At 43.6% G+C, this 27,204-nt stretch overlaps 1 protein-coding gene across 1 annotated transcript in view; it reads left to right on the top strand.

Annotated features, from left to right (window-relative positions):
• The window catches only part of LOC311122940 (tripartite motif-containing protein 16-like), a 44,450-nt gene extending 17,498 nt beyond the window's left edge, over positions 1-26,952 (top strand). Inside the window, exons 5-9 of the mRNA XM_084197237.1 lie at positions 11,536-12,138; positions 12,209-12,304; positions 19,923-20,150; positions 25,998-26,049; positions 26,286-26,952. Coding sequence (XP_084053363.1) covers positions 11,536-12,138; positions 12,209-12,304; positions 19,923-20,150; positions 25,998-26,049; positions 26,286-26,803 — 1,497 coding nt within the window. The 3' untranslated portion in view covers positions 26,804-26,952. The remainder of the gene's footprint in view (positions 1-11,535; positions 12,139-12,208; positions 12,305-19,922; positions 20,151-25,997; positions 26,050-26,285) is intronic.
• Positions 26,953-27,204: the final 252 nt, after the last annotated feature.

The raw sequence follows: 27,204 nt of genomic DNA, 5'->3' as shown, positions 1-27,204 counted from the left end.
CAGTACTGTAGATGACAGTTTACATTAGGCAATACACTTACATTACCCAACAACATTGACAATCTATCATTTCTATGATATCTATCCAATGTGTAATCAAAGGTGTGATCAATGATGACATCCTCTACAATCATTCATGGGGAATTTTTTTTATTTTTCTGATATAATTGCAACATACAGTACTGTCTGTAATTAGATGTAAGACATTAAATGAAACATTACATGAATGAAAATAAAATAATGTTTAGCACGCATTAATTAGCATCAAGCCTGTCTAGAGCATTTGGCCATAAATTCTCATCCACATCAGTAAATGTCCTCATTGTTCATGCACCGCTGGAGAAACCTTTCGGCATGTTGAATCAAAGCTTGACATTGGTCTGCATTGATGTCATCACATGCCTCTTCCATGGCCAGAAGGAGGGTGGCACGCTCATGGGGATGGCGATCGTACACCTTCCACCTCCATGATGAAAAAAATAATTTAATAAGGTTGAGGAAGGAGAGTATGGGGGCTGGTATAGGGTCACGAATCAGGGAGGGACCTGAAACCATGCCTGAACCACCTCTGAATGGTGGAACCTGACATTGTCCCACACAATGACATAGGTGACCCCTTCACCTTGACAGGCCTGCTCAATTTCATTGAGAAACACAATGAGGTGTGCAGCGTGGTAGGATCCAAGTAATGGCCTACGTCCTACCACACCATCTTCAGAGATAGCTGCTGCACTTGGAAATGTTTCCCCCGCGTTGTCCAGGCACTTGGACGGACGCCCGTCGGCAAATAGGGTTCCGCCCACGGCGCCAAGTTTTGGCCAGGTTGAAGCCTGCTTCATCAATAAAGATATACTAGTGATGGTTCACAGCAGCATCAAGCACCATCACCCTCTAAAAATATATTTTGGTTAGTTATTTTTTACAGTATAGTTCCATTATGATATTGTGAAGTAGCATGTGCATTAATAGCATCAGTAATACAGTGTATTTATATAGTGCTGTACCTGAACATACTCGGCCCCCAGTTGTTTCTCTCAGAAGGCTCCAGGTCAATGTGTTCCATAGATACCTGGTGCCTCTTCAAAAGGCGGGTGATTGTTGGTAGGCTGATGGATGCCACATTGGCAAAGGTGTCATCATTCTCCTCAATGGCCTGCTTTATTTCAGACAGACGTATGTCATTCCTGGCCCTCACCATTTCCACCACTGCCCACTCCTGCTGGTCGGTCAGCACACGGCCACCACCACGGGGTCTTCTGTCAATTCTGAGGGTAGAACAAGAGTATACTGTCAGTAGATCATACTGGAAGAATACTGGAACAAGTTATGTGAATTTACATGCATTACAACATGTAATTTATTGTAAATGTAATGGTAAAGCATAACGCATATCCAGCAGACTTACCGGTTTTCTTGGAGAAAATGTTCTTATGATCTTATTGACAGTTGATCTTTTCAGATTGGGGCGAACTAATCTGTCAGCCTCTGCCATGGTAAGGCCTCTGTTTACCACATGGTCAACAACGATGGCCCAGACTTCATTAGACACAACAGTTCCCTGCCGTCTGCCTCCCTCTCTCTGATGTCCACCTCTTTGACCTCTCTGACCTCTAATGGGGCCCATGCCCTCCTCTCTGACCTCTTTAATGGGGCCCATCCCTCCTCTCTGATTGGCCCCTTGTCCACAAGCTCTTTGATTTCTTCCTCTCCCTTGCTGTCTATCCTGCTCCATGTTGAAAGAAATGTTCATAAACATCCTTTTATATGGTGACCAATTGTGGTTCCCACTATGTGGAATCAATTAGCAATAATGAGTAGTCATTATGTATGGTTATCATGTATCATACATGTTATCTAGATGTTTATACTTTACAAACACATTTTATTTCTGTAGTTCTCAAAATCCTTATATAGTAGACAAACCAGTTTAAAATCTATAGTTTTACCAAACGGTTAAGTGATTAACCATTAAGCGCAGTTAGATTAAGTGATGGTCAAATGTATTTAAACAAATGAGAAGAGAATCATATGAAAAGTATTGTGAGCATTGCATTGTGAAAGGCATTTACTTTATATGAAAGGTATTTCTAGATGAAACACTGATTAGGTTTTGGTGAAAATGTTTCTGTGTGGTTTTGTGTTTTGTACTTAGTCAATTGAAAATGTGCTTCAAGTTTTGAAGAAAAAAGTAACAGCCTTTTTGACGATCTGTGATGAGTTTTGTTCTAAGAGTTGTGAAATTTTACCACACACTTGTGAAAATAGTACCAAGACAAAACTGGGGGAACAGGTTGTCTGGAATCCAGTAAGAGTGGAAATTGACCCCCTCCTCTCTCTCTGTGAGTTATCAGTGCTCTGTACAGGCAGAAGTTAGTAAGTATGAGACAATCTTTACTGAACTGATCCGCTCCATTGAGAGAAGGCGCTCTGAGGTGAAGGAGCTGATCAGAGCCCAAGAGAAGGCTCAAGTGAGTCAAGCTGAAGGACTCCTGGAGCAACTGGAGCAGGAGATAGCTGAGCTGAGGAAGAGAAGCACTGAGCTGGAGCAGCTCTCACACACAGAGGATCACATCCATTTCCTCCAGGTAACTCAACTGCCTTGATACATGTGATATGAAGTTGCATTTTTTAATAGTGACAGAATTCAAAATGTCTCCTTAGCTGAAGACCAAAGAAGAGTTGTCCCTCTGTAAGTGATATTCAAACACCCTCTCAAAGACAACATACATGTTCTTTCTTTTCCTTATTGGGTTTTGTTGTTCATCAGTCAGACGTCCTCCAGCTGACATTGGATCTGAATACAGCTCATCCAGAACTCAGCCTGTCTGAGGTAAACTGGAAGGTGACAGCCACTGATAAAGCTCAGCCCTATCCTGACTACTGGAGACAGCTGCTGTGTAGAGAGGGCCTGTCTGGAGTCTGCTACTGGGAGGTAGAGTGGAGCGGTGGATGGGTTGAAATAGCAGTGTCATATAAAGGGATCATCAGGAAAGGAAAGGTCCCAGAGTCTACATTTCTGGGTAACAGTCAGTCCTGGACTTTGGAGTGCTATCCCCCCATTGTAGGGTTTGGCCCAATGCTAATAAAACAGAAAAATCTGTCCCCTGGTCCTCTAGAGTAGGAGTGAACCAGGACCACAGGGCAGGAACTCTGTCCTTCTACAGCGTCTCTGACACAATGACCCTCCTCCACAGAGTCCAGACCACATTCACTCAGCCCCTTTATCCTGGGTTTGGGATTGGTACAAAATCATATCTCAATAATTACCAGTAGGTACAGATGATTTCAACCATTTCAGACATATTGATGGAGAGCTTCTGGGTTATTAACGGTCTTCCAGTAGGCCTATGATCTGGTTCAATTCCCCTTTTTTAATGTTATTGTAAAAATAAAAATAAAAGCCTGGTCCCAGATCTGTTAGTGGTCTTGCTTAACAGATGGCATGATGGCACATACAGACTGACACTCAGGCTTCAGACTTTTACTGTCTACCTGATCACCTCTTGGCTGTTGCAATCCTCTGGAAATGGGTCTCTTTTTCTCTTGATGTAAACTGTAGTACTGGCAAACCAGTCAAATCAGAAACTGGGATCATTGTTGATCCATTTATGATCAGATGAGAATAGTTAAATCACCCATGTACACGTATGAATCCAAATAATTCAGTTGTCTGAATCACTTACTGAATCAATGTGGTCTTTCAAAATAAAAGTCATCATCATGACATTGGAGTTGCTCTACTATTGAATTGATTGACACAATGAATCAGCTATTTCCAGTAATCTATGTACCAATATATATTTAGACAAATAGATGATACATAAAACACTCCCACATCACATCCATTTAGACAAATAGACGACACATAATACACCCACACATTATATTGGAGCAGGAAGGAACACAAAGGTTGAAGTCTATGACCGTCTAAACCAGTGGTATTCAAAGTCGGGGTCGCGACTCCTAGTGGGGTCATGGGGGAAACAAAAAATGAAGAGTACAGATTATTGTATGGGACAATATACAAAAGTTTTTGAGAAAGATCATTATTGAGTAAATGTATTTATTCTGATGAATACCACTGATCTAAACTGACTGTCTAAAACTGACTGTTGAATACCACTGATCTAAACTGACTGTCTAAAACTGACTGTCAATTAAATGAATACACAGTACATACAATATATATATATATACAAAAGTATGTGGACACCCCTTCAAATTAGTGGATTTGGCTATTTCAGCCACACCGTTGCTGACAGGTGTATAAAATCGAGCACACAGCCGTCCAATCCCCATAGACTTGATTTGATTTATTAGGATACCCATTAGCCGATGCCAATGGCAACAGCTAGTCTTACTGGTGTCCGACATATAACAAAAAATACATTACAGACAAAATACTTTACAATTTACATACATTTAAAAACATTAACATGTAGTGTGTGTGTGTGCATCTATCAGTTACACATACATGTCAGTACATACACACAACAAGTAGGTCACATGGGGGAGAGGCGTTGTGCCGTGAGGTGTTGCTTTATTTGTTTTTTATATAATAATAATAAGCCATTTAGCAGACGCTTTTATCCAAAGCGACTTACAGTCATGTATGCATACATTTTTACGTATGGGTGGTCCCGGGGATCGAACCCACTACCCTGGCGTTACAAGCGCCGTGCTCTACCAGCTGAGCTACAGAGGACCACAGTTTGCTGTTCACTTGCACTATATAAGATGGAAGGGAGTTCCATGCTATCATGGGTGGCTCTGTATCCTGTAATACTGCACGTTTCCTTGAATTTGTCATGGACCTGGGGACTGTGAAAAGACCCCTGGTGGCATGTCTGGTGGGATAAGTGTGTGTGTCAGTGAAGTGTGTGTGTGTCACTGAATTTCCAACACATTAATGTTTCTTATAAAACAAGGTGACATAGTCAGTCTTTACTCAACTCTAAGCCAAGAGAGACTGGGATGGATACTATTAATATCAGCTCTCTGATTACAATGAAGAGCAAGACGTGCTGCTCTGTTCTGGGCCAGCTGCAGCTTAACTAGGTCTTTCTTTGCAGCACTTGACCACACGACTGGACAATAATCAAGATAAGACAAAACTAGAGCCTGCAGGACTTGCTTTGTGGAGTGTTGTGTCAAAAAAGCAGAGCATCTCTTTATTACGGACAGACCTCTTCCCATCTTTACAACCATTGAATCTATATGTTTTGACCATGACAGTTTACAATCTAAGGTAACGCCAAGTAATTTAGTCTCCTCAACTTGTTCAACAGCCACAACATTCATTACCAGATTCAGCTGAGGTCTAGAACTTAGGGAATGATTTGTACCAAATACAATGCTCTTAGTTTTAGAGATGTTCAGGACCAGTTTATTACTGGCCACCCATTCCAAAACAGACTGCAACTCTTTGTTAAGGGTTTCAGTGACTTCATTAGCTGTGGTTTCTGATGTGTATATGGTTGAATCATCAGCATACATGGACACACATGCTTTGTGTAATGCCAGTGGAAGGTCACTGGTAAAAATTGAAAAGAGTACAGGGCCATGAGACAAACATTGGCAGTAGAATGGCCTTACTAAAATGCTCAATGACTTCCAACGTGGCACCGTCATAGGATGCCACCTTTCTAACAAGTCAGTTTGTCTAATTTCTGCCCTGCTTGAGCTGCCCTGGTCAACTGCAAGTGCTGTTATTCTGAAGTGGAAACGTCTAGGAGCAACAACGGCTCAGCCGCAAAGTGGTAGGCCACACAAGCTCACACAACGGGACCACTGAGTGCTGAAGCGCGTAGCACTTAAAAATCGTCTCTCCTCGGTTGCAACACTCACTACTGAGTTCCAAACTCCCTCTGGAAGCAGTGTCAGCACAAGAACTGTTCGTCAGGAGCTTCATGAAATGGGATCCGTGGACGAGCAGCCGCACACAAGCCTAAGATCACCATGCGCAATGCCAAGCTTCGGCTGGTAGTGTAACGCTCGCCGCTATTGGTCTCTGGAGCAGTGGAAACGTGTGATGAATCACACTTCACCATCTGGCAGGCCGACTGACGAATCTGGATTTGGCGGATGCAAGGAAAACCTACTTGCCCCAATGCATAGTGCTAGCTATTACGTTTTGTGGAGGAGGAATAATGGATCTGGGGCTGTTTTTCATGGTTTGGGCTAGACTCCTTAGTTCCAGTGAAGGGAAATCTTAATGCTACAGCATACAATGACATTCTAGATGATTCTGTGCTTCCAACTTTGTGGCAACAGTTTGGGGAAGGCCTTATTTGTTTCAACATGACAATGCCCCCATGCACAAAGCGAAGGTCCATAGAGAAATGGTTTGCCGAGATCGATGTGGAAGAACTTGACTGGCCTGCATAGAGCCCTGACCTCAACCCCATCGAACACCTTTGTGATGAATAAGAACGCCAACTGCGAGCCAGGCCTAATCGCCCAACATCAGTGCCCGACCTCACTAATGCTCTTGTGGCTGAATGGAAGCAAGTCCCCGCAGCAATGTTCCAACATCTAGTGGAAAGCCTTCCCAGAAGAGTGGAGGCTGTTATAGCAGCAAAGGGGGAATAACTCCATATTAATGCCCATGATTTTGGAATGAGATGTTCGATGATTAGGTGTCCACATGCATTTGTCCAGCGCTACAGGGGACTAAGGTAGTGTAGAGGTCACAACACTGTTTCTATGGAGACTGTTGTGGAGGAGCGTTCCATGGTGTCGTGGAATCACAGGCAGGTCTTGTACTGCAGGAGTTTCTCTGCCAGAAGGCTGCTTCCTACTGCTCTACTCTGCATCACACTCAGGTCTAGGTTCCTGGGACACAGGGGAGGAGAGACTGCTAGGGTGGATCTGGCTCAATACTGTCACCTGCCTCAATACTGTCACCTGCCTCAATACTGTCACCTGTCTCAATACTGTCACCTGTCTCAATACTGTCACCTGTCTCAAATACTGTCACCTGTCTCAATACTGTCACCTGTCTCAATACTGTCACCTGTCTCAAAACTGTCACCTGTCTCAATACTGTCACCTGTCTCAATACTGTCACCTGTCTCAATACTGTCAGCTGTCTCAATACTGTCACCTGTCTCAATATTGTCATCTGTATCATCTGCACAGACTATATTGAAACTTTGTTCAGGTCACCTCAAGGGGTCAAGGAAATTCTCAAATTTGTTTGACTGAAAATGTTGAAGTCCAAGACTGAAAGAACTCTAATGGCTTCCTCTCCTCCTCAATGTATGTTCCTCTTCAGTTTCTATGGTTACGATGATGCATCTGTTAGTGAAGCCTTTACCTCCAGAGAGTAGGTAGACCAGCTGGATGATGAGGGCTCCCAGGAAACAGCTCCCTCTGTAGGACAGGGGGAGGAAGTGCAGGGAGATGCCTCTGATATGACTGGGTGTCAGGTGGAAGGAGATCACAGAGCCTGGAACAGAGAAGAGAGGAAGACTGGGAAGAGAAAGAAGCATTCATTTGGTTCAAACGTCTCTTGTCTGTCTCTAATACACCAGTAGGGGGCATCCTAACCCTAGCTTCCAGAGTTCAGAATACTATCCTCCGTGTTGGCAGTTGGTTCCAAAACTCCACATTCTAACTTCATCCTAACTACATATGGTGTCCATTGACATTCGAAATCTCCAACCCAGTTTGTCTCTGTGTACGAACAATGTAGCAGCAATAGGTGTGTCAGAAATACGTGCTCAGCCAGCCCCAGTAGGATGTACTGGGGGAGCCAGCTGGAAGCAGGCCATGGAGGACACCTGGAGCACCTTCCCTGACAGGGCCTGCTCCGTCAGAGGATAGCCCTTCCTGTGGACCTCAGACAGGCCCGCTACCAGGACAGACTGGGCCGCACACGCATGACCCAGCACTGAGAGAGGAGAGGAGGGAGGGGACAGGGAGAGAAACAGACAGAGACAGGGAGAGAGAGAGAGAGACATTAACATTGACTGGCTCATTGATGAGGATGGTATTTGTGTGTGTGTGTGTGTGTGTGTGTCTGTGTGTGTGTGTCGTGTATGTGTCTGTGTCTGTGTGTGTCTGTGCGTGTGTGTGTCTCTGTCTGTGTGTGTGCTTACTGATGACTCTGTCGGGGGAGAAGGGTGTTGTGATCTCCACATGAATCTAGGTAGCCATAACCAAATCAGTTAGTCACTGAGAGACAATATATCAACACAGAGATGGGCAAAATATACTGTACATCAAAAATGGATCTTGTTAAAAATACCAGATACTCTAAAGACTAATGTATCAAACTTAAATACAAAATACTTTTGTAGTTGTATGTAGATAAAATACAAATACATACAGGTAAATACATTTGCTAGTATACACCTTCACTACAACAACATTCTCAGTGACAGAAGAAAACAGCTTTTAACTTTCTATGACTGTGATATGAGATTGTTCATCTACCTTAGTTGAATTTACTGATGGTAAGTCTCTCTGGATATGAGTCTCTGCTAAATGACTAAAATGACAATGTAAAAATGAACAATTGCAAAGCACACTGGGTATTATTATTGGCCTTCTTTTGGGTGCAGAGCTCATTATTTTAATACCCAGCATATTTTTCAAGTGTTCTTTTTTACATGTATATTTAGTTCATTTAGCAGACGCTCTTATCACACCATAGTGCTATCAGACTTCTGATACCAATGCAGGATGAAAGCGGGGCCACAAGATGTGAACCGCTATAAAAAAAATTGATAGAAAAGTATTTTGTATTTTCAAAAAACATTGGAGTGTAGTTCATCCCAGCATAATTCAAATGACTAAATACTCAGAAGTAATTAATATATGTATTTCAAATGCATGTAACATAAATACAAACTATCTCTGCCGACTACCAAAAAATCTGTGTACATTTCCTTATCAAAGAAACCACACCCCCACTACATACAGAGTACACATTTTAGTCATTTACTAGTCACTTTATCAAACCATAGTGCCATCAGACTTCTGATACCAATGCAGGATGAAAGGGGAACACAAAATGTCCAACCCCTATAAAGAATGGTATAGAAAAATATGTTTTATTTTACAACAACAAAATGTTTTTACAAATTACAGGTCTCAAAAGTATCTTGTTCCAAATACATAGGATTGTAGTTCAGGCCAGTGCAATACAAAATGACAAAATAGTCAAAAGTCATTGAAATATGTATTTCAAATATGTATTAACAGAGATACTGCCCATCTCTGTCTCCACATTATCTTCTGTAACATGTTGAAGGGAATGCCTGCTGTTGGAAGCGTACTCCACCCTAAAGCCACTCTCCAATTAGGGCCACATCCTAGTTAAGCAGTACACCTTGCTGCAGTCAACTCTCTATGCCCGTTTGGTGAGCCACCATGCGGCTGGTGGGTCTCCAACCCAGCCACTATCTCAAAGACTATGGACCTCTTGATGAACTCTTTTGATGTAGTTTTGATTGGTATGGTGGCCAAAGACATTTCAGTTATAGTTTTGTTCTTAAAGGGATACTTCAGGATGTTGTCAATGAAGCCCTATATTTATTTCCCCAGTCAGATGAACTTGTGGATAACATTTGTGGTGACAGAAATTGACTTAGGTACAAGGTCATTAAGTAAGATGACATACAGTTAGTCTTAAAGGTACTAAACGTAAGTTATTGTGTGAAGAAGATGTAATGAAGAAAACATTCTGCCAGTAAAACTTCATTAGAACAGTGTGTCGCACAAGTTCCTCTTTCTGGTCCTCTGTCTAAACCAACTGTTCTAGGCGGAGTGCCAAAACAGCTTCTGGGTGAGGGGCAGCATCCTGTTGTTGAGATAGAAGTCACAACAGCTCAGCATTAGGGTTGAAAACTGAGATGTGTCAGTTCTCAGAACCCTGTTCCGAGAACTGAAACAACACCCTGATCTCTTGAGTTTGTAAGTGATTGCCCAGTAATTATGCTCTGAGGAGAGATAGGTATTTTATTTTTGCCTTTTCAATGCCTTTTCAAAGTGATTTGTGAAACATTTCTTTTTAATAAAACTCCAGGACATTTTCCTGTTTAAACCGGTCCTTTGCCTCCAGTGTCCTGGTCATGCCCTGAAAACCCCCTGCAGACAGAGTATTCTACTACCACGGATGGGTAGAAATTACTACATACAATTACAAAATACAGATACAAAATACCATCAAGATCAATGTATCAAAATAAACTACTAAATACTTGTATTTTGTAATGTATTTCATTCAATGTAATGTATTCATTTTAAATACAAAAACACATTTGCAAGTAACCGATCCGAACACCAACAACATTCTCAGAAACAGTGACAAAACCTTTTTTCTTGCTATGACAGTGACACTGTATTTTGCTATCTACCTTAGTTGAGCAAGTCACTCTGGATAAGCTAAATGACTCAAATGTAAATGTATATGTGAAAATGAACCTACCAAATTAACTGTAAAGCACACTGGGTATTATTATTGGCCTTGTTTAGGGGCGGAGCTCTTTAGAATAATACTCAGCATGCTTTGCAATTATTCATTTTTACATAGACATTTACATTTTAGTCATTTAGCAGACGCACTTATCCAGGGTGACTTTTAATTAGTGCCTTCATCTTAAGACAGCTTGGTGAGTGTGACACTCTGGCTCCAGGACTTGTGTATTTGAGCCAGGGTGTATGTTGTTTTGTTGGGTTTTGGGTGATTTTTTATGTTTGCATGTCTGTCACGTTTATTTCTATGTTGGGAGTTCTGTGTGTGTGTTTCTAGGTTGGTTAATGACTCCCAATCGGAGGTAACGAGTGTCAGCTGTCGGCTCGTTATCTCTGATTGGGAGCCATATTTAAACTGTGTGTTTTCACCTTGTGGTTGTGGGTTCTTGTTCCAGTTGTTCCTAGTTTAGTCTTTGTTTACGTTGGACTTCACTTTCGTCGTTTGTTTTGTATTTACGTGGTTTTCTAATTAAAGTCATCATGTTCACTCGCAACGCTGCGCTTTGGTCCGCTCATTTTCAAGACAATCGTGACAGTGAGACAACAAAATATGACAATCATATCAAGTACATTTTCCCTCAACAAAGTATTTATCAACATGTTTACATATACATGTATATTTAGTTAATTTAACAGACGTTCTTATCACACCATAGTGCTATCAGACTTCTGATACCATTGCAGGGTGAAAGGGGGGCCACAACATGTGAACCGCTATGATAAATTGTGTAGAAAAGTATTTAGTATTTATTTGGAAAATAAAAAATACAAAATGCATTGGAGTGTAGTTCATCCCAGTGTAATTCTAATGACAAAATATTCAGAAGTAATTAAAATACGTATTTCAAATACATGTAACATAAATACTAACCATCTCTGCCTACTACCCAACACTCTGTCACGCTTCCTCATCAAATAAACCACATCCCCTCTACATACAGAGTACACAGTCAAGAGGAAGCCACTTCCTGTCCTCTGGTGTAGAGTTCCATGAAACAGAAAGTCATCTTTGACACTGAACAGAAAGTTATCTTTGACACTGCCATTGCTTAACCTACGGGAGAGAGCACCAAAATGGCAGAGAATCAGGAACTGTTCTCTTGCTCCATCTGTCTGGATCTACTGAAGGATCCGGTGACTACTGCCTGTGGACACAGCTACTGTATGGGCTGTATTAAAGAAAGCTGGGATCAGGATGTTCTGAAAGGGGTCTATAGCTGTCCTCAGTGCAGACAGACCTTCACTCCAAGGCCTGTTCTGAACAGGAGCACTGTGTTGGCTGAAGTGGTGGAGAAACTGAAGAAGACAGGACTCCAGGCTGCTCCCCCTCCTGCTCTCTGCTATGCTGGACCTGGAGATGTGGCGTGTGATGTCTGCACTGGGACCAGAAAGCAGAAAGCCCTCATGTCCTGTCTGGTGTGTCTGGCCTCTTACTGTGAGACTCACCTCCAATCTCACTATGAATCTCCTGCTTTGAAGAAGCACAAGCTGGTCAAAGCCACCGCACAACTACAGGAGAAGATCTGCTCTCATCATGACAAACTGCTGGAGGTTTTCTGTCGTACCGATCAGCAGTGTATCTGTTATCTGTGTACAATGGATGAACATAAAGGCCATGATACAGTGTCAGCTGCAGCAGAGAGGACTGAGAAACAGGTAAGACCAGAACTACTTGTTGGTTACTGTCTGATAAACAAATAATTAAAGATAGAGTGATTCTCCACAGAGGCAGCTGGGGATGAGTCAGCAGAAAGTCCAGCAGAGATTCCAGGAGAGAGAGAAGGAGCTGAAGGAGCTCAAACAGGCTGTAAAGTCTCTCAAGGTGAGTATTGTTGACCAGAGGAGACACACCATTTCACTTCTCTCCTCCAGTCAGAGAGAGAGAGGGGCCCCTCTCCAATCCCACTGACCTCACTGTTGGGTACATGCTGTCTGGACTCTTTTCAGAGAATAGACTGCTTAATGTAACCGACGGGATATGAACAAGGTCTACCGCGGTAGAAAGCAACAGCTTGACCGTTACACCAAGAGGACATTCCCTATTGGGCCGAGGGCCGACACTGATTTTGAAATCGCTGGCGGGGCTACTTCATCACAAAACCTTAAGTAACCTTGACTGACTCATGTCCCCTATACATTAACATGGAGCCCTCTCTCTCTCTCTCTCTCTCTCTCTCTCTCTCTCTCTCTCTCTCTCTCTCTCTCTCTCTCTCTCTCTCTCTCTCTCTCTCTCTCTCTCTCTCAATTCAATCAATTCAAAGGGCTTCATTGGCATGGGAAACAAAGCAAGTTAAATAGACAATAAGCAATCAGAAATGAACAGTAAACATTACACTCACATAAGATTCAAAGGAATAGAGACTTTCAAATGTTATAACTCAAGTGCAAACAGAGTGAGCCATTCTCCAGACTGAGTTCAGGTGGTGAAATGGAAATGAATGAGGGAGAGTTAAGTGAGGTAGAAGGTGTGGTGAAGAGCTCAGAACCAGAGCCTGGCATCAATGGACATGATAAAGAACAATCTGGTGCAGTAGGAGTTACATTGTTGGAGAAAGTGGATCCATACCTTTTGGCAGATCCATTTGTAGTTTCAGGGTGGGTGGGAAAGGAGTTGGGTGCAGTTGAATCAGTGAAGGTAACCTGTAGTGGACTTGTGATATTTGTTTGTGTTTCTTCTGACCAGAGGGAGTGGGCGCTCCGTGTCACGCAACTTGGGTCAAGATCTGTTTCTTGCTTTGCTCTTAGGAACAGGGCACCATTGAAAGGAGTGATTTCTGGGGTAGCGTTAAGTGTGGAGGTGGAGAAATTGAAGATGAAGATTCCTGGTGTTTGTGATTCCCGCCGTTTGGTGGGATGCATCCAGTCCTTTTGAGTTTTGAGTCTTTACCCGACAAAGTCAAAGGCCAAAGAGTGATATATGATTCAGTAAAGTTAGCTTCTTAGCATTCATAGCAATGGTTATCGACTGTACCGCAGAAATGGAACGTAAATCACAGAAAATAGATGTTGTTGTGGCAGCTGCAGCGAAGTATTTGGGCATACAAGATTAGACTTCAAAGAGTTACAGGGTGTGTTGAGTGGTGGTGTCCCGTCCTCCCAGGCCGTTGGCATGGTGCATGAGCAGATAGGGTCAAAGTAGTGGAATGGGGTAGTGGGTATTTAATGAGTGTAGGGTTAGTTGGAAGGGTGTTTTTCTGTATCATTATAATTTCCCCTTTTCCCATTTTGTATCACAAAGTATAATGGATTTATATTATAGTCCAGTTGGAGGCGGTAATGCAACATATTGGATGCCAACTGCTGTTAAACTCCAAAGAAGAAGAAACTTTATATTATGGCAATGTACAGTGTTGTAACGATGTCTCTGCCTCTCTCATTCCATCACTTTTGCGGTAGTTGGTTGTGTGGGTCTCTGGTTATGAATAGGGTGCTGACAGACAATCGTTGATAGATATTTATAGAGCTCTGATCAGGACGACAATTGATTATGAGTGTATAGTTTATGGAACAGCGGCATGGACAGAATCCAGTATATAGCTTTAAGGATATCTATTGGTGCATTTAAATCAACATCTGTATGTACATTGGGGAAAAAAAGTATTTAGTCAGCCACCAATTGTGCAAGTTCTCCCACTTAAAAAGATGAGAGAGGCCTGTAATTTTCATCATAGGTACACGTCAACTATGACAGACAAATTGAGGGAAAACAATCCTGAAAATCACATTGTAGGATTTTTTATGAATTTATTTGCAAATTATGGTGGAAAATAAGTATTTGGTCACCGACAAACAAGCAAGATTTCTGGCTCTCACAGACCTGTAACTTCTTCTTTAAGAGGCTCCTCTGTCCTCCACTCGTTTCCTGTATTAATGGCACCTGTTTGAACTTGTTATCAGTATAAAAGACACCTGTCCACAACCTCAAACAGTCACACTCCAAACTCCACTATGGCCAAGACCAATGAGCTGCCAAAGGACACCAGAAACAAAATTGTAGACCTGCACCAGGCTGGGAAGAAATCAACTGTGGGAGCAATTATTAGGAAATGGAAGACATACAAGACCACTGATAATCTCCCTCGATCTGGGGCTCCACGCAAGATCTCACCCCGTGGGGTCAAAATGATCACAAGAACGGTGAGCAAAAATCCCAGAACCACACGGGACCTAGTGAATGACCTGCAGAGAGCTGGGACCAAAGTAACAAAGCCTACCCTCAGTAACACACTACGCCGCCAGGGACTCAAATCCTGCAGTGGGAGACGTGTCCCCCTGCTTAAGCCAGTACATGTCCAGGCCCGTCTGAAGTTTGCTAGAGTGCATTTGGATGATCCAGAAGAGGATTGGGAGAATGTCATATGGTCAGATGAAACCAAAATTTAACTTTTTGGTAAAAACTCAACTCGTCGTGTTTGGAGGACAAAGAATGCTGAGTTGCATCCAAAGAACAATGTGATTTTCTGGATTTTTTTTCTAATTTTGTCTGTCATAGTTGACTTGTACCTATGATGAAAATTACAGGCCTCTCTTATCTTTTTAAGTGGGAGAACTTGCACAATTGGTGGCTGACTAAATACTTTTTTCCCCCACTGTAGTTGTCCTCCTGTGGGTGGAGGACGTACAACCTGTTAGAATTATAGTATTCTCAGATTCTCTGTCTGTATTGAATAGTTTATCATCTGGTAAATCTAATAGGAGTGACTTGCTATTGGAGGTATTCATGTTATTTTGGAGAATTGAGAGAATGGGTGTAGTAGTGAGATTCTGCTGGGTCCCAGCACATTCGGGTGTGGAAGGGAATGAAATTGTAGGCCAGTTAGCTAAAAGAGCTTTGAAACTAGATATATACAAGATTTGAAGGTCAGATTAGGAAGGAAGAGGTGGTGTTTACTAGATTGCGCTTAGGACATTGTACATTGATCTCGTCATTACATCTGGTTGGCAAGCATGGGAATGGTTTGTGTCTGGGGGGTACGGTCGATGAAACGGTGGAGCATGTGTTGTTATATTGTTGTAAGTATGTTGAAGAGAGGGAAAGATTGAAGTGTAGGGTCATTGGGGTTGGACGGGGTTGGGGGGGTTTGGAAGGGATTTTGGGGATGGGGGAGGGTCTATTAGAAGTTAGTAGGGCTCTTCTTTATTTTCTCAGAAGTACTGAGTTAGGTAGGAGGATTTAGAAATGTTGGAAACCATGATTGACCACACACTCCAGCACAGTAGGTGGCGGCATGCACCTTTAACGTTGGTTTGTGGACCGCCATTATATCATAGAAGAAGAAGTTGGTTGTGTGAGAGATTTGTGGTTCGTGAGGAGGGCTACTATTCTTTTTTCTTTTGGTTCTTGCGTATTTTCTGAATGTATTTTCTCATGGTTTGAGGGTTTGTTTATTGGTTTCCACTGTTTATCGTTTAGAGTTGAGGGGGGAGTAGGGGTAGTTTGTTAGGGCGGCGTGATGGCCTCAACCAAGTGGAGAAGAAACGCTGTCGCTTCGGGTCCGTTCCGGAGAAAGGTGTGGAGGAAGTTTTGCTCATGGTCGGCGAACAGGTTGGAGCGGAACATCTGGACTCTGCATCCAGAATGAACAAGAAGGTGGTTGGGTTAATGAAAAAGGTTTGTCTTGTTGTGAGGGGTGTGTTGGTGCAGATGTCGCCTCTTTCGATAAGAGTTGTGGTGGCTAATCTGCCTCCGTTTATTGCTTCCGAACAGACCCCAAGTAGTTGGTTAGTTTTGGTAAATTTGCAAGTGGTTTCCGTGTGCTCTCGGCTGGGTGCCAAGCGGAATCCGTTAAACATGTTGTCTCTTTTCGTAGACAAGTGTTTGTTTCTTAACAAACTTCAAGGTTACGCAGGGTAGGAGTGGAACACAGGGTTTGCTAGCACAGATAGTTTTGGGTGTTTCTAGTGTGGGGATCATCAGTTATAGGCTACAAGCAGCAATATGATTGATAGGTAGGACAGGTATTGAACCCAAATCATCCCTACTCAGATGCGCTAACCTCAACCCTAGTAAACATGCATTATAAAAACCTTCTATAGAAAATGATCTCATATTGGGAGTAAATAGCCTCTGAATAGAAAAGAAAAAACACTGCATCTTCCAGCCCACCAATAAATGACATAATGCAACCTTGGCGGTTAGCATATTTACCTCAACATGCCCCTCGCTTGCCTGAGAAGGCAGAGTGCTCGACGCTGGTTGATGAATTTGACAATTAATGTACTAGGAAAATACGTTTTTGTCGACCAGAGGTGACTGAATTAATGTTTAGGCTTATTGATAATCATTATAATGAAGTATAATTTCAAAACATAAAAGTTGTCAAGTGGTGGTGGTACCAGGAGGGAGGAGAGTAGAGCAGGGTCAAGTGGTGGTGGTACCAGGAAGGAGGAGAGTAGAGCAGGGTCAAGTGGTGGTGGTACCAGGAAGGAGGAGAGTAGAGCAGGGTCAAGTGGTGGTGGTACCAGGAAGGAGGAGAGTAGAGCAGGGTCAAGTGGTGGTGGTACCAGGAGGGAGGAGAGTAGAGCAGGGTCAAGTGGTGGTGGTACCAGGAAGGAGGAGAGTAGAGCAGGGTCAAGTGGTGGTGGTACCAGGAAGGAGGAGAGTAGAGCAGGGTCAAGTGGTGGTGGTACCAGGAAGGAGGAGAGTAGAGCAGGGTCAAGTGGTGGTGGTACCAGGAAGGAGGAGAGTAGAGCAGGGTCAAGTGGTGGTGGTACCAGGAAGGAGGAGAGTAGTGAATGGCCAAGTGGTGGTGCGCAGGCTGTGGAGAAAGCGGTGGTGGGGAGGGTTGCAGCTGGGCTACATGAGCTGAGGCAGGTTTCTGTAGTAACAGAGACTCCGGTGGGCAAAGGCTTGGTGGGCTCATCCCAGGAAATATTGCCTGTCATTGGGGAAGAGGCTCTGATCAGGGGGGAAGTGCAGGGGGGCAGAGACTGGGGAGGAGGAGGACGGTACCGTGCCAATGGAGGAGGAGGAAGAGGGGGGAGGTGAGTCTGCGGGAGCGGAGGACAAGGCGGTCTCGTTTTCAGACGGCTCATTGGATCAAGAGCTGACAGACAGTCAGGCTGAGGGCCCAGTATATACGGTGAGAGAACTTTCTAGGTTCCTGATGGAGACTAAAGGGGGAAAAGAAGGTTCTGCTGGAGTCTTATTTGATTGATCCTGGAAGGTTTGTAAGGTCAGTACAACACGTGATGAAGAATGAGGGGTTTAGTGTCCTCTCACCCAGAAAGCGGTATAGGCTGAGAAAATGGGTCATGGGTTCTTAAGGGCATGTCTTCAGAATCTGCTTAAATGGATGGTTTTTTCTGGCATGGCGGCTTTATGGGCTTCTCTACTGGTTTCTGATTGTGGTGATTTCCCTCCCACCTCTTATGGAGATTTCACGGTTAGACTTCCTTAACATGAACGGCGGCAGAGACTGTGGGAATAAGTCAAACAAAAACATTTAAACATGATTTTTTTCTGTTGTGGGGAGATGAGGGAGCCTGATGGGTGGGAACTTCTGTTGTGGGGAGATGAGGGAGCCTGATGGGTGGGTAACTTCTGTTGTGGGGGAGATGAGGGAGCCTGATGGGTGGGTAACTTCTGTTGTGGGGAGATGAGGGAGCCTGATGGGTGGGTAACTTCTGTTGTGAGGAGATGAGGCTGCGGCTGTGGCGGTTGTACTCTGATTTATAGAGGGCAGAACTCTGTGGTCCTCTGTAGAGCATGGCCCTTGTAATGCCAGGGTAGTGGGTTCGATCCCCGGGACTACCCATATGTAAAAATGTATGCACATGACTGTAAGTCGCTTTGGATAAAAGCGTCTGCTAAATGGCATATTATTATTATTATTATTATCCTGGGTTTTCTCAGGTTCTGCTCACAGACATTTCCAAACTCTCTCTGTCACAGATAAATCAAATAGACCTTTCCCTGGCCTTTCACAAACTCTCAGCTGCTGTCTCTCAGACGGTCTGCCTGTGGATTTTTATAAAAAGTTCTGGGGAATTATTGGACAGAACGTGTGTTGTGTGAGTGCGTCGGGGTGGGGGAGCTGTCGCTAAGCTGTAGACGGGAGGCTTTGACTCTCCTGCCCAAAATAGGGATTTGAGCGACATAAAGAACTGGAGGCCTGTGGCATTGCTCTGTTTGGAATATAAGGTCTTTACCAAGGTCCTCGTTAACAGACTGAAGTCCCACCTGGACTCTATTGTACACAAGGACCAAACGTACTGTGGACCAGGACGCTCAAACACAGACAATCTGTTCATAATCAGGAGAAAGCCTTTGATAGGGTGGACCATGAATATCTGTTCAATGTGTTGTTTTGGTTGTGGGGAGAATTTTGTGGCCTGTGTTCAAATGCTGTATGGGAGTGTGGGAGCCAGGCATAGGGTTGGGGACAGGCATAGCAGTGTCAGCATACGCTGATGACGTCTGTGTTGGTTAGGGATGAGCAGAACCTACAGGCCCTGGAGAATAGTTTGAGGGTGTACGAGGGGGCGTCTTCTGCTTAGGGAAACTGGGGCAAGAGTGAGGCTCTGTTATGTGGGGCATGGAGGGACAGGGCACCTCCGCAGCTTCCAGGGGGGTTGCAGTGGGGCTGTGAGTGGCTCAAGATGCTTGGGGTGTATCTGGGCTCGGAGGGTTGGGATAGGAAGAACTGGGAAGGAGTGTCACAAGCGGTGGTGTTGAGGCTGACGAAGTGGAGGTGGCTCATCTCCCAAGTGGCATACAGAGGGACGGTGCTGATCATCAACAACTTGGTGGCATCCTCTCTATGGCTTAAACTGGCCATTCTCAACGCCCCCGGTGGTCTGCTTGTGGACCTGCAGCGCAAGTTAGTAAACATTTTATGGTCAGGGTGGCAGCGTTCTGACTCCCTCAGTGTCAAGGTTAGACACATCAGGAGCTTAGCGGGAGTGAAGGGGCATCAGTGGCAGGGGGTTGTGGGGGCTGAGAGCATGGCAGGGTATAGGTGGAGGGGCTCTATAAGCTCCCAGTGCTGGAAAGGTCAGGGGTCGTCCAGTGGAGGGTATTACATGGAGCCCTGGACACCAATAGCTGGTTGGCTCGGGTTGATCTGGGAGTTGGGGAGGGGTGTCCGTTTTCTGCAATGACAGACTGTTCATCATGTTTTTTCTGTGTTGCCAGGGTAATGCCATTACTGTTGACGCCTTAGGGTTGAGTTTGAGTTGTACAAAATGATCAACCGTGTGGAGATGTTTCAGGAGGTATGGGGGCTCAGGGGGGCTGTCTGTACGGCTGGAGAGGAGGGGTTGGATGGACGGTTGGAATGTGGTGCTGGATGGTGTATTGTACTGTGGTGTTGGGTACTGGATAATGTGATTGTGTGGAGGTTGTGGTGTCACGCAATGTGTTTTTAGGAGGGGGGGTGTTAGTGTAATGAGGATGGCTCATTAAAGTAAGACAAGTCTCTCTCTCTCTCTCTTAACAGCGCTCTGCACAGGCAGCAGTGGTGGACAGTGATAAGATCTTTACCGAGCTGATCCGCTCCATTGAGAGAAGGCGCTCTGAGGTGAAGGAGCTGATCAGAGCCCAAGAGAAGGCTCAAGTGAGTCAAGCTGAAGGACTCCTGGAGCAACTGGAGCAGGAGATAGCTGAGCTGAGGAAGAGAAGCACTGAGCTGGAGCAGCTCTCACACACAGAGGATCACATCCATTTCCTCCAGGTAACTCAACTGCCTTGATAGATGTGATATGAAATTAAAACTCTCAATCATTTGGTTCTGTTCTCTCTCTCTCTCTCTCTCTCTCTCTCTCTCTCTCTCTCTCTCTCTCTCTCTCTCTCTCTCTCTCTCTCTCTCTCTCTCTCTCTCTCTCTCTCTCTCTCTCTCTCTCTCTCTCTCTCTCTCTCTCTCTCTCTCTCTCTCTCTCTCTCTCTCTCTCTCTCTCTCTCTAGTAGTAGTTTTCCTTTGCTATTTATTCCAAGGTGTGTCTTTAACTTGTAAATGGATTGTGTTGAAGCTGGCATGTGGTGTGGATGATAGAATAGAGTGAAGAGAGGAGGAGAGGAGAACATCATATAGAAGACAGATAAGATAGAGAGACAATTCATACCCTGTTCCCTACGTAGTGCACTAGGCTACTTCTGATCAGATCTAAAGTAGTGCACTACATAGGGAATAGGGTGGAGATTTGCTCACTGTCATTAGAATGAAGATTTCCATACAGGAGTTACTGTCTCTGTCCCAAATCTCTCCCTGTTCCCTACGTAGTGCACTAGGCTTCTTCTGACCAGATCTAAGTAGTTTTTACATGTTTTCTCCCTGTCGTTAGAAAATGACAATATGGTAATGACTTTAGTGGTTTCCTCCCCCTTTGTTTTTATTGGTTGTGTGTTATGTGTGTTGTTGTGTTAGGTTTTCCCCCTGTGTTCCTAATGGAAAATCCATTAACAATGAATCACAAACAAATTATATTCCAGTTGTGTTTAGACAACTTCATGGCTGACATCCCCCAGTTCTGTTAAGACCCATTGAACTGGGTCACATTCTAAATGGTCACTTGTATTGATAGTCCATACTGGGCCTAGTTATCAGGACACATGAGGTGTGGAACTATTATCTCCTTTCTAAGTGTGAACTTGTCCACTTCCCTTCATGGATTTAAAAGGAAATGACTGGTATATGTAAACTCCCTCTACCCCATGCCAACACCAATCCACCAATCCTCTCTCTCTCTCTCTCTCACTCTCTCACTCTCTCACTCTCTCACTCTCTCACTCTCTCACTCTCTCACTCTCTCACTCTCTCACTCTCTCACTCTCTCACTCTCTCTCTCTCTCACTCTCTCTCTCTCTAGAGTTATCAGTCTCTCTCCAGTACCAGTGTATCTTCAGACTTACCCAGCATCGTTGTCCGTCCTCTTCAGTACTTTGGAGATGTTAGTAAGACTGTGTCTGAACTGAGAGAGAAACTAGAAGACGTCCTTAAAGGAGAATGGACCAAGATCTCCACTACAGGTGTGTTGAAAATAATAAGAACATCAACTTTAGACCATTGAAAGTTCCCTACTAGTCATATACATGTGGAATATGGTATGATGATAACATTCCCTCTCTCTGTGAATGTGTTTGTGTGTCTGTAGTGAATATAGTGGATGTTGTACTGCCTCCAGAGCCCAAGACCAGAGAACAGTTCTTACAATGTGAGTCTCTTTATTCTGAAGTAACTAACAGTCTCTTTTTACTGACACTCCTAACAATCCCTCTAGAAATATATAGCAATAGTAGATCTAATCAAAGACTGGGTATCTATCTGACTCCTCATATTTCTCTGATTTGATCTCTGCTGTGCTCTAATCAAAGACAGGGTAGATACAGTATCTGACTTCACTTATTGTTCTAACTCCCCTCATTGGTCTCTGCTCTGCTCTTCTCCCAGATTCCTGTCAGCTCACACTGGACCCAAACACAGCAGGCACACACCTCTCTCTGTCTAAAGGGAACAGAAAGGTGACCTATACAGACCAAGTCCAACCATGTCCTGTTCATCCAGACAGATTCACAAACTACTTGATGGCTCTGTGTAGAGAGGGTGTGATACAGCAGTCTGATATAAAGACATCAGCAGAACAGGGACAGATGGTGTATTTGGATACAATGACAAGTCCTGGAGTTTAGTGTGCTCTAGTGGTGGTTATTGTTTCAGACACAATAATGTTGTGACTAAAGTATCAGGCCCTCAGTCCTCCAGAGTAGGAGTGGACCTGGATCACAAGGCAGGTACTCTGTCCTTCTACAGTGTCTCTGACACAATGACCCTCCTCCACAGAGTCCAGACCACATTCACTCAGCCCCTCTATCCTGGGTTTTGGCTCTGTGGTACTGCTGAGCTGGTTAAACTGTAGTAGGGTCCACATAGATACTAGTCATGCTGGTGTAGTCTATAGCTGAGCTGGTTAAACTGTAGTAGGGTCCACATAGATACTAGTCATGCTGGTGTAGTCTATAGCTGAGCTGGTTAAACTGTAGTAGGGTCCACATAGATACTAGTCATGCTGGTGTAGTCTATAGCTGAGCTGGTTAAACTGTAGTAGGGTCCACATAGATACTAGTCATGCTGGTGTAGTCTATAGCTGAGCTGGTTAAACTGTAGTAGGGTCCACATAGATACTAGTCATGCTGGTGTAGTCTATAGCTGAGCTGGTTAAACTGTAGTAGGGTCCACATAGATACTAGTCATGCTGGTGTAGTCTATAGCTGAGCTGGTTAAACTGTAGTAGGGTCCACATAGATACTAGTCATGCTGGTGTAGTCTATAGCTGAGCTGGTTAAACTGTAGTAGGGTCCACATAGATACTAGTCATGCTGGTGTAGTCTATAGCTGAGCTGGTTAAACTGTAGTAGGGTCCACATAGATACTAGTCATGCTGGTGTAGTCTATAGCTGAGCTGGTTAAACTGTAGTAGGGTCCACATAGATACTAGTCATGCTGGTGTAGTCTATAGCTGAGCTGGTTAAACTGTAGTAGGGTCCACATAGATACTAGTCATGCTGGTGTAGTCTATAGCTGAGCTGGTTAAACTGTAGTAGGGTCCACATAGATACTAGTCATGCTGGTGTAGTCTATAGCTGAGCTGGTTAAACTGTAGTAGGGTCCACATAGATACTAGTCATGCTGGTGTAGTCTATAGCTGAGCTGGTTAAACTGTAGTAGGGTCCACATAGATACTAGTCATGCAGGTGGTGATGGTCCCCAGATGTGATGATTCATTCTGCTCTGTTTTTATGTACAATGATTTGATTGATTTGATCTTCAGAAGATGTTGTGAATTACAATTCAATGCATTCATATTTTTTTTAAGTGCAATGTTTTAATCTTATACATTTACATTAATCATGATGTATGCTGTTAATGTATGTTGGTTGTCATTCAGAACCATTGAAATGTTTTCTCAATTGGTTCTCTGTCTCAATGTCATTTTCCTCAGTATCATGGAACAGGTAGTGTTACTTACTTGCTAATTGAACTATATGGGCCGGTTTCCCGGACACAGATGAAGCCTAGTCCTAGACTAAAAAGCATGTTCAATGGAGATGTCCGGGAAACCGGCCCTAAGTTTGGCATCTTTTATTCTCCCATACTGCTCGGTCAAGCAACATTAAACCTGTCCAGCAGGTGGTGCTATTAACCAAACAATAAAAACCCAGCAGATATCTTGACTTGTCACTCAGTATATCAGTAATGTTCAGAATTGTACTTTAATATCATTGGAGATTATGGTCTTTTTAATCCACTATCTAGAGTCAGGAACAGATGAAGTTAGGTCTGCTACTGTTCAGTTATTAAATATGATTCATGGTGATGGGAAATAAAAAATCCATCTAGTAGTAGTTTTTTTTGCTATTTATTCCAAGGTGTGTCTTTAACTTGTAAATGGATTGTGTTGAAGCTGGCATGTGGTGTGGATGATAGAATAGAGTGAATAGAGGAGAGAAGAGAGGAGGAGAGGAGAACATCATATAGAAGACAGATAAGATAGAGAGACAATTCATACCCAGGGGAGTTACTGACTCTGGCCCAAATGACACCCTGTTCCCTACGTAGTGCACTAGGCTACTTCTGATCAGATCTAAAGTAGTGCACTACATAGGGAATAGGGTGGAGATTTGCTCACTGTCATTAGAATGAAGATTTCCATACAGGAGTTACTGTCTCTGTCCCAAATCTCTCCCTGTTCCCTACGTAGTGCACTAGGCTTCTTCTGACCAGATCTAAAGTAGTCTTCTAGATTTTACATGTTTTCTCCCTGTCGTTAGAAAATGACAATATGGTAATGACTTTAGTGGTTTCCTCCCCCTTTGTTTTTATTGGTTGTGTGTTATGTGTGTTGTTGTGTTAGGTTTTCCCCCTGTGTTCCTAATGGAAAATCCATTAACAATGAATCACAAACAAATTATATTCCAGTTGTGTTTAGACAACTTCATGGCTGACATCCCCCAGTTCTGTTAAGACCCATTGAACTGGGTCACATTCTAAATGGTCACTTGTATTGATAGTCCATACTGGGCCTAACTGGGGTTAACCATACTGGAGGGTTTCTTTCTGCACACATATTCCCTCATCTCCAGAACTTTACCTGATGTCCTCTCTCTCTCTCTCTCTGTCTCTCTCTCTCTCTCTCTCTCTCTCAATTCAATTCAATTCAATTCAATAGACTTTATTGACATGGCAAGTTAAATTACTTACATTGTCAAAGTATACATATAACAAAAATGGTGGGACTAACAGCAATAATAATAGTAGTAGTGGAAATGGGATTACCATTAACAGCAACTACAACAACAATATTAATGAGAATAACAATACATTAAAGTAATAGTAGTCGACTAATCTCAACATGACTGAGAAGACACATTACATGCTATGAAAGCCAAAACAAAACAGGAAATATTATTGACATTACATTACAATTTTCACTGGCTGTCCCTCAGGTTGTGGCAGGAGGACACATATTTGGCTGCCAAAATCGCACATTTTGGCTTTTCACCCAATAAATATTTGATTTTTCTTCCTCTTTTATAGTTTCAAATTCGTTGTACTGAATGATAATTTTGGGAAAGAAAGATTCTCTTAGGTCTGTCTCTGTCTCTGTCTCTCTCTCTCTCTCTCTCTCTCTCTCTCTCTCTCTGTCTCTGTCTCTGTCTCTGTCTCTGTCTCTCTCTCTGTCTCTCTCTCTCTCTCTGTCTCTGTCTCTGTCTCTGTCTCTCTCTCTCTCTCTCTCTCTCTCTCTCTCTCTGTCTCTCTCTCTCTCTTCTCTCTCTCTCTCTCTGTCTCTGTCTCTGTCTCTGTCTCTGTCTCTGTCTCTGTCTCTCTCTCTGCCTCTCTGTCTCTCTGTCTCTCTGTCTCTCTCTCTCTCTGTCTCTCTCTCTCTCTCTCTCTCTCTCTCTCTCTCTCTCTCTCTCTCTCTCTCTCTCTCTCTCTCTCTGTCTCTGTCTCTCTCTCTGCCTCTCTCTCTCTCTCTCTGTCTCTGTCTCTGTCTCTGTCTCTGTCTCTCTGTCTCTCTCTCTCTCTCTCTCTCTCTCCTCTGTCTCTCTCTGTCTCTGTCTCTGTCTCTGTCTCTCTCTCTCTCTCTCTCTCTCTCTGTCTCTGTCTCTGTCTCTCTCTCTGCCTCTCTCTCTCTCTCTCTGTCTCTGTCTCTGTCTCTGTCTCTGTCTCTGTCTCTCTGTCTCTGTCTCTCTGTCTCTCTCTCTCTCTCTCTCTCTCTCTCTCTCTCAGTTATCAGTCTCTCTCCAGTACCAGTGTATCTTCAGACTTACCCAGCATCGTTGTCCGTCCTCTTCAGTACTTTGGAGATGTTAGTAAGACTGTGTCTGAACTGAGAGAGAAACTAGAAGACGTCCTTAAAGGAGAATGGACCAAGATCTCCACTACAGGTGTGTTGAAAATAATAAGAACATCAACTTTAGACCATTGAAAGTTCCCTACTAGTCATATACATGTGGAATATGGTATGATGATAACATTCCCTCTCTCTGTGAATGTGTTTGTGTGTTTGTAGTGAATATAGTGGATGTTGTACTGCCTCCAGAGCCCAAGACCAGAGAACAGTTCTTACAATGTGAGTCTCTTTATTCTGAAGTAACTAACAGTCTCTTTTTACTGACACTCCTAACAATCCCTCTAGAAATATATAGCAATAGTAGATCTAATCAAAGACTGGGTATCTATCTGACTCCTCATATTTCTCTGATTTGATCTCTGCTGTGCTCTAATCAAAGACAGGGTAGATACAGTATCTGACTTCACTTATTGTTCTAACTCCCCTCATTGGTCTCTGCTCTGCTCTTCTCCCAGATTCCTGTCAGCTCACACTGGACCCAAACACAGCACACAAACGCCTCTCTCTGTCTGAAGGGAACAGAAAGGTGACACCTACAGGCCAAGTCCAACCATATCCTGTTCATCCAGACAGATTCACCAACTACCAGGTTCTGTGTAGAGAGGGTCTGTCTGGACGCTGTTACTGGGAGGTGGAGTGGAGTGGGTGGTGTGTTACAGCAGTCTCATATAAAGACATCAGCAGAACAGGGACAGATGGTGCATTTGGATACAATGACAAGTCCTGGTGTTTACTGTGTTATAGTGGTGGTTATTCTTTCAGACACAATAATGTTAGGACTGAAGTATCAGGCCCTCAGTCCTCCAGAGTAGGAGTGTACCTGGATCACAAGGCAGGTACTCTGTACTTCTACAGTGTCTCTGACACAATGACCCTCCTCCACAGAGTCCAGACCACATTCACTCAGCCCCTCTATCCTGGGTTTCGTTTAGATAGTTTTTTCTCTGGGACTGCTGAGCTGGTTAAACTGTAGTAGGGTCCACATAGATACTAGTCATGCTGGTGTAGTCTATAGCTGAGCTGGTTAAACTGTAGTAGGGTCCACATAGATACTAGTCATGCTGGTGTAGTCTATAGCTGAGCTGGTTAAACTGTAGTAGGGTCCACATAGATACTAGTCATGCTGAGTGTAGTCTATAGCTGAGCTGGTTAAACTGTAGTAGGGTCCACATAGATACTAGTCATGCTGGTGTAGTCTATAGCTGAGCTGGTTAAACTGTAGTAGGGTCCACATAGATACTAGTCATGCTGGTGTAGTCTATAGCTGAGCTGGTTAAACTGTAGTAGGGTCCACATAGATACTAGTCATGCTGGTGTAGTCTATAGCTGAGCTGGTTAAACTGTAGTAGGGTCCACATAGATACTAGTCATGCT

The sequence above is a fragment of the Coregonus lavaretus genome, assembly GCF_964263955.1.
Source record: "Coregonus lavaretus genome assembly, contig: HAP1_SCAFFOLD_1445, whole genome shotgun sequence".
Classification (NCBI taxonomy): Eukaryota; Metazoa; Chordata; class Actinopteri; order Salmoniformes; family Salmonidae; genus Coregonus; species Coregonus lavaretus.
The sequence above is the reverse complement of the archived record's forward strand: the minus strand, read 5'-3'. Positions and strand labels throughout refer to the sequence as shown.